This window comes from Mus caroli, unplaced genomic scaffold (assembly GCF_978045245.1).
Source record: "Mus caroli unplaced genomic scaffold, Mus_caroli_1 scaffold_13, whole genome shotgun sequence".
NCBI lineage: Eukaryota > Metazoa > Chordata > Mammalia > Rodentia > Muridae > Mus > Mus caroli.
Window position 1 is genome coordinate 71982556 of NW_028227268.1, and position 8487 is coordinate 71991042.

The window sequence follows — 8487 nt, forward strand, 5'->3', positions numbered from 1 at the left end:
TTTGCTTTTTCTACTCTTGATTCATCACCATGGAAATAACGATACTCATGAACTCGCCTGTTGCTTAACTAAATATAATCAGGATGATCTTTTCCCATGGGCTGAGGTTCAATTGTCTCTTCTAATAATAGTGAAATTCCATTCTGATTTCTGGATGTTCTTTCTTTTTGAAAAGCTTTCTGAGTGGCTAAGCAGGGGGAGATGGTAGAGGTGACATCCAAGGTCAGACCCCATGTCCTTCTATCTTAGACACCTTGTCACCAAGCTGATATGCACCATGCTAAGAAGACTTAGAGCCCTTGTTGAGGAGCCTTGTCACTGACTCCTTCATGTCCTTGTTCCTCAGGCTGTAAATGAAGGGGTTCAGCATGGGGGTAACCACAGTATACATGATGGTGGCTACCGTGTCCTGGGTGGAGAAGGAGTCTGGAGGTCGTATATAAATCCCCAGTACCGTCCCATAGAAGAGGGTGACCACAGACAAGTGTGAGCTACATGTGGAAAATGCCTTGTGCCTGCCCTTGGCAGAGGGGATCTGGAAGACCGCCATGGTGATTCGGACATAAGAGACCACAATGAGAATGCAGGGGGCCACAAAGAGGACCACAGCTCCCAGGAACACATGTTGATTGACTCGTGTGTCCGAACAGGCCAACTTCATGAGCAGGTAAGCATCACAGTAGAAGTGAGAGATCTCTGGGATGGAGGAGCAGAAACTCAGTCTGCTCATGAGGAGTGTGTGCACCAGAGAGATGAGGCCAGAACATATCCACACAATGGCTGCCAGCCCCACACAGAGCTGGGGGGTGATGATGGTGTGGTACTGTAGTGGATAGCATATGGCCACGAATCTGTCCAGGGCCATGGCAGCCAGCAGAAAGGTGTCCACATTGGCAAAAGAAATCAGGAAGTACATCTGAGTTAGGCAGTGGACATAAGAAATGGTCCTTGTTCCAGCCACATGGCTAGCCAGGAGCCTGGGGATGAGATTGGTGGTGAAGCAGACATCAACGAAGGAAAGATTGGCCAGGAAGAAGTACATGGGGGTGTGCAGGCGGGGGTCAGAGATGATGGCCAGGAAGATGAGTGTGTTCCCAGCTACCGTGACCAGGTACATGCACAGGAAAGCCCAGAAGAGGATTTGTTGCTGCTGTGGGTCATTGGTGATGCCAAGCAGGAGAAACTCGCTGACTCCAGTCTCATTCTCCCTCCCCTTGGACATCTTCCAGAGGCTCAGGCTCCTGGAGGGGAGAGGCCGGACTGGAACTCACTGTGTGGTCAGACTCAGGTCATAGCTCATATGTAGGAGCTTTCTACCAGAACTGTGTGTGTGTGTGTGTGTGTGTGTGTGTGTGAAGATCACAGGAGAACTTTAAGGAATCAGTTCTCTCCCTCTACTGTTGGTTCTAGAGATGGAACCAGGGTGCTCAAACTTGAAATGTGTTGGCAAGTTTTACATAAACTTGACACAAGCAGAGGTTAAAGGAGAAGAGAGCGTTATAATTGAGAAAACTCATTCATAAGATCAGGCTGTTTCAGGTATATAGCGCATTATATTAATTAGTGTTTGATGAGGGTGATGGGCATTGTGGGTGGTGCCATCACTGGGCTAGGGGTCCTGAATTCAATAAGAAAGCAGGCTGAGCAAGCCAAAGGGAGCACACCAGAAAGTAGCATCCTTCCATGTCATCAGCTCCTGCCTCCAGGTTCCTGCCCTGTTTGACTTCCTCCACTGATGAACAGTGATGTGGAGGTCTAAGCCAAGTGAACCTTTATCTCCCCAAGTTGCGATGGTCATGGTGTTTCCTTACAGAAATAGTAACCGTAAGTATGGCAGATGCAGAAGCCATGAACGGGTACAGCTTACTGGCTTGCTCAGCCTGCTTCCTTACAGACCCATGGCCTCCAGCTCAGGGGTGGCCCAACCTACAATGGGCTAGGCCCTCTGCCATCTATCCCAAATTAAGAGACTCACAGCCACGGTTACCTTCTGAGCCACCTCACTGGCCCCTGTCTGTGTAGCTTCATTAGGTGTTCCTCCTTGCGCATGCTCCTTGCTTACACCTCTATCAAATTTGCTCCTTCAATGAGTCATTTATGGAATGTTTTCTTCATTCCCCAGAACAGAGACACATCTGTCTCAGGCACTGCTCAGTGCAAGGAACTATGCCTGGCACATAGTAGGTGTCCAAGAAAGTAGTCAAAGGAAAGAATGTTCATAAAGGCCTTGCACTCTAAAATCAGCAACGTAAAACAGCAGCTGCAGTAGAAATGTCTGTTTGTAATTAGCAGTGCTTCAAGAAATTAAACTGAGCTGGTTGATGGCTCACCGGTTAAGAGCAGTGACTGCTCTTCCAGAGGTCCAGAGTTCAATTCCCTGCAACCACATGGTGGCTCACAAGCATCTGTAATGGGTTCTGATGGCCTTTTCTGGTGTGTCTGATGGCAGTGACAGTGTACTCACATATATAAAATAAGTAAAATCTTTAAAAAAAATAAAAAGAAAGAAAGAAAGAAAACTGAGGGGCTGGACAGATGGCTCAGTGGTTAAGAGTACTTCCTGTTCTTTCAGAGGACTTAAGTACTATTCTCAGCAACCATTGCAGGAGGTTCACAACTGTAATTCCAGCTCCGGGGAAGCTAGTGCCCTCTACTGGCCCCCAAAAGCACCAGCCTTACTCCCCATACACAAAGTTCTTTCAAAACAAACTAAAATAGACATTTCAAGCATGATGTGTAGTCCTACAGAGTTAGAATTGAGAGCTGACCCTGACAGTGCTCAGCCAGGGCCAGTGTTGACAAGTCTAAGGTCATGGTCTATAGGAGTTTCTTCTGTGTCACTGTGAAAGAGGATGGCATGTACAGACTCTGAGTGACACATGGCCTGTGACTCCTGAGATCAGAGGTGGGTAAACTTGTTTCTGTCACCCAGATCTCTCCTCCATGTATATTTCTATAAGCTTCTGTCTCACCTGTTCCCTGAAGGCTTCTATGTTGTTGTGGTTTCCAGGGTGATCTGCTGAGAAGTGTTAAAACTTGAAGAAATAGGGCATGGTCTTGGAGCCATGTCTTGGCTGGTTAAGAGCTCTGGCCACTCTTGGCAGCTCACAATATATACTTCCAGTTTTAGGGGATTAGGAGATATGATACCCCCTTCTAGTCTCCATGGGTACCTTACACAAGTGTGTACTCCATAGATAGCAGGCAAAACACTCATACATACAAATATAGATAGATAGATAGATAGATAGATAGATAGATACATACATACATACATACATACATAGATGGATGATGGGTAGATAGATAACTGATAGATGATAGATAGACAAATGAGAGATGATAGATAGATGATAGATACATGACACACAGTACATAAACAGATGATAATTAGATAATAGATAGATGATAGGTAGATGGACAGATGATAAATGATACATAGAAGATAGGTAGATGATAGACAGAGAGAGAGAGAGAGAGAGAGAGAGAGAGAGAGAGAGAGAGAGAGAGAGAGAGAGAGAGAGAGAGAGAGAGAGAATTTGGAGTTAAACTGCTGGTAGGTCTTCTGGCCAATGGGTTGTGTGCTTGAGGGAACCCCAGTCCATTCCCTCTCTTATTTCTTGTCCTGGTCAACACACATGGTTTTGTTATATCACACTCTTCTACCAGCATGTGCTGCCTCACCATAGGCTACAAACAAAGGAGCCAGTTGTCTCTGGAGCAAAACCCTCTAAAACCATGAGCCCAAATCAACCTGCCATCCTTGTAAGTGGACTGCCTTAGATGCGACTAACAGCGATGGATGCTGATGAATACAGATTTTTAATGTCCTGCAAATCATTTCATACAGGCTGATAGCTAAAAAAAAATCACAGGAAAACTGGATTTCTGACTCTTGGGAAATCTTAGCCTGAGAACAATCATCCACTCGTTCTCATAGGGCATCAATCAGTCAGGAAAATGGATGCACTCATATCAATGAAAAACCACTATGCTTTAGAAAGTGCCCTGTAACAGCTCTCTGTGCTGACTTCCTTTGTGTCCCTGCAGAGTCTTCCTCTGCAGTAAGTTTATAAATGTCCCCAGTAGACTAGGAGGCACAGCAGAGATGGGGGACTCCCCAGGCAGCAGAGCAAACATTCTCTGCTCCAGGCAGTCTTCTGATCCCCATGGTCCCCTGCTCATCTGGCCCTGGAGTCACTGGGGGCAATGTCCACAGTGTATACACTTCCTGCCTGTTACCTTTCTAGGATCTGCCTGGTGCTCTGGGTGGTGGAGACTCTGAGGCAGCTCTAAAAGCTGAGCTGAAAGCAGAGCTGTTTGTTACAAAAAGGCAATTTTAGACATAGACCATTCACTTCTATCACTCGAAACAGAAACAAAGTGTAAGGCATTCTTGGTGGGGGGTTTGTTTTTTGTTTTATTTTTGCTTTGATATAGCCCAGACTGGCCCTGAACTTGCTATATAGCAGAAGATGAACCTGAACTCCTCAACTCTGCCTCCACCTCCTGGGACTGAGATAGCTGCCATCACGCACTTTGAATTCTTAGAGAACACCTTTAACTTTTATTCAGGTTCAAAGTGAAATGGCAGAAACGAGGGGCTCTTGTCCTGTTGCTCACTCAGGCATTGAGCAGATACACATGAAGTGTGCTGTAATGTCCCCGTCAGACCACCAGATAATCAGGACCAAACCCTGCCCTCTGGTAATACCTTTGTCTTCCAGAAAGCTCCAAAGAGACACAAAACTGACAAGTTCCAAGGAGATGAGGATGGGAGGGGCTGCAGCTCAGTAGAGCACTGGCCTAGCATCTATGAGGTTCTGGCTTTTACCCCTAACACTGCACAAACCAGGAGTGATGATTCATTCCTGTGATTTCAGCACTCTGGAAGTAGAGGCAGGAGGAACAGGAATTCAAGGTCATCCTTGACCAAATAATTGGAGATCAGCCTAGGGATATATGACACCCTGTCTCAAAAGTGCATTCATGCATACACATACACACAGTTACAAAGACAGACAGATGGCAGGAAGGAAGGAAGGAAGGAAGGAAGGGAGGGAGGGAGGGAGGGAGGGAGGGAGGGAGGGAGGGAGGGGAGGAAGAAGGAAGGAGGAAGAAAGGAAGAAGGAAGAATAAGAAAGACAAGAAAAGGAAATTGAAATATATCAAAAATTATTAAGAGTCTTATGTACCAGCTGGAGAGATGACTCAGCGGTTAAGAGCACTGACTGTTCTTCCAGAGATCCTGAATTCAATTCCCAGCACCTATATTGTAGCTCACAACCATCTGTAATGTGTTCTGATGCCCTCTTCTGGTGTGTCTGAAGACAGCGACAGAGAACTCATCCCAATAAAATAAATAGATCTCTTTAAAAATAAAGTCTCACGTACATGGTGATTGGCTTACAGGGAAAAACGTATGGAGAAAATCACATGATTAAAAAAACAATTTAAAAATATTTTCTTCACAAATCAGCATTACCTACCACCGTTTAATAATCTCAAGGGAAACATTAGCACCCTTTCTGGTTGATCAGAACCTTGTACTCTGTACACTGCCACTCAAGAGGAAATTGGGGCAGACAATGGCAGTGGAGGCTGGATCTCCTGCTTCCTCCCTGGCTCCTGATAATCTAGAAATTGAGCAGGTGGCTCCTCTCAGTCACCCTCACCCAGTGTGGTGACAATAGTGAAATACAAGGGGAGGGTGTGCTTATAGTGTCTGACTCCATCCTGGTAAATGGAAGTAAAGGGTTACAGCTACCTGGCTGTCCCACACTTTATTTGATCACAGTCACTACCACACAGAACACTAAGAACACAGTATGGAATATCAGGCCCTCCCCACACTAAGTAAACTTGCATTGTGATCAAGGGGAGAGTAACAGGTGAGTAGGGTGGAGGTAGAGACATCTAGAGGGCCAAGGGGATAATTCGGTGGTTAAGCACTGTCTTCCGATGCAGAAGGGTTTGAGTATCAGCACCACAGAAGTTTATCAAATGAAAGAAAGCAAGGACAGAGAACACACAGGGCTGACATGAAACAGAACATGAGTTGAAAAACCATGCTTTGTGCAAATGTGTCAGTTTACCTGGTGTCATTGAGCCTTTGAGCTTTCTCCAGCCAAGGCCAGTTGTCCCACTTGGAAGTGCCTATATCCTTTACCAGACCATCTCCTTTTCTGCTACCATGCACATGTCTCTGTCCATAATTTTATACCAGGACATAGGAACCTGGAAACCCAGGCTCAAGATCCCAGTCCATTCCTGTAGCATGCTGGCCCCAGACCTATATGTCATAGGTGACAGAACAACTCCCCAATTAAAACTACACTCATCCTACCCAACTGCCTGAGCTGGTCTGAATTCCTTTCCCTCAATTATGGCCCTGGCACCCACTCATCTCTCTGAAAGCAAACTGATGTTCCATTACTGCCCACCAGAGTAGAGGTATTTGGCAGGGGTCCTGGCCACATGAGTGGTTCCACCTGCCAGCCACGGGACACCTTGGTGAATCCTATCTGATGCTTCATTCACATGGCTCCACTATCTCCCCAAAGTGGTCTGCTTCCTTTCCATTAAGATGTTTCAAATCTCTATAGATTGGGGCTTAGGGTGGCCCTGCAGTATTATGTCGGGTGGTTTAAAGTACACTTTATAAAGTCATTGTGCAGAAGACAAGGTAAATCTGGAGGAATTTTTGAGGCTGTGAGATCTACAGTTACTTAGGTGAGTGTGGACATAATGGGACCTCTGCACCAGTTCCAGGGATGGTCAAATACACATTTTCTAGGTGTTATAGAGTTGGTGAGGCATAGTGTTCTCAAGCCACTATGAAACACATTCCAAAATATTATCTAGACAACTAAAATATATCAAGACTCCCCCCCACCCATCAAATCCTTACCTTCTTCACTGCTGACTGGTGCCAGGCAAGAAAGCAAGTGCCATGAACCTGTGCGCAATTAAGGCAAAAGTTGACCAACAGTGGCTACCCCTGTGCAGGTGGTGGCCCCTTGTGTTCTCACGTCTCTGTGGTGAGGGTGCTGTACCTGGGCTCCTGGAGGAACAGTTTGCCTTCCTCTGGGCTGGAACATAGTTTCATTTCATGCATGTTAGTCGTTTTATGATGTCTACAAGCAAGAGAACCCCCAAAGTGCCTTATTACAGGTGATTCAGGAGGGAGTTTGCCTTCTTTCTCTGACTCCCTAAGGACTTACAAAGAAGGGGAAGATTGTCCCTATAGAGGGTCAATGCTGCATTCAAGTGGGGAACTTTTAAATACAATTCAAGTCTCAGTGGGCTGGCAGCCCTGAAGAATCACTTACTATGTTGTCCATGTCCTTTCTAATTATTCAGTACTCATTTATGTACTCTTGTCAGGTGAGGAGAGACATGAAGAACACAGATCCTATTTGGCAATAGCCCTAACTAGTCTGCATTTAGAATATATTTGTTCAAAGTTGGGTAAAATTCCTCTCCAAAAAAGTGTTGAGAGATTTGGCCAACATCCAAAGCTGGAGAATTTCATGGAATGGTCACTGGAATGGGTGACCCTTCTTCAGTGTCTCTTTTTATTGCTATGACAAAATGTCTGATGAAAGTAACTTAAGGAATGGTTTGTTCAGACTCAAGATGTGAGGGGACACATTGTACCATAGAGAAACACAATGGTGGTGGCTGTATGAGGCAGCTGGTCCCTTTACAGCCACCATTATTAAGCAGAGAGAGGGAGGTGGATACTGGTACTCAGCTCACCTGGGATGGTAGCGCCCACATTCAGGGTAGGTGTCCCCTCAGTTATTCTATGGGAACTAAAACTGGGCAGGGGGAAGAGGGGCAGGGAGACAGAGTTCACCCTATACTCTGGGCAGGCGGGTGTGAGAGGTCTGCCACACACTTTCCACTCGCCCCAGGTGGGCATCTAAGTCACTGACCCCACGCTGTAGCCCCGGGGTTATGGGCGTGAGGGCTGACGGGGAGAGGTTCCCACGCAGGGAAGAGTGAGCACAGGGTGCCTTGATGGGCAGAGACAGTCTATGGTTTTAGAGCTTTATTGTAGAAAGGCAGGGTGAAAGAGAAGAGAGGGAGAGAGAGAGAGAGAGAGAGAGAGAGAGAGAGAGAGAGAGAGAGAGAGAGAGAGATTGAGACAGAGAGAGACTGGCCATGGCCAAGAGGAGAGAAGGGGGAAAGAGAAAGAGAGAAGAAAGGCTAGAGAGGAAGAGGGAGAGAGAGGAGAGCAAGAGCAAGAGAGTGAGGTGGGGTCAAACAGCCCTTCTTATGGTGTGGTGTTATCTTTACTGTTGCTAGGTAACTGGGGAGGAGTCTAGCATGACGGTCAGAAGCTTGGGACATAGCCTATGTGACTACTAACCATGCTTCTCTTGAGGAGGCTGTGGGGGCAGTAACTTGGACAGGAGCCAGGGTTCCAGGAGACATGAGAGAACTCCTTCTGTCAAATGTAGGTGAATTATCACCACCTGG

The 8487-nt window shown here is 46.4% G+C and overlaps 1 protein-coding gene across 1 annotated transcript; it reads right to left on the bottom strand.

Annotated features, from left to right (window-relative positions):
• Nucleotides 1-280: 280 nt before the first annotated feature.
• Nucleotides 281-1222, bottom strand: LOC110306182 (olfactory receptor 1D2-like). Its single transcript, XM_021178383.1, has one exon. The coding sequence runs from the start codon at nt 1220-1222 to the stop codon at nt 281-283; it is 942 nt and encodes a 313-aa protein (XP_021034042.1).
• Nucleotides 1223-8487: the final 7265 nt, after the last annotated feature.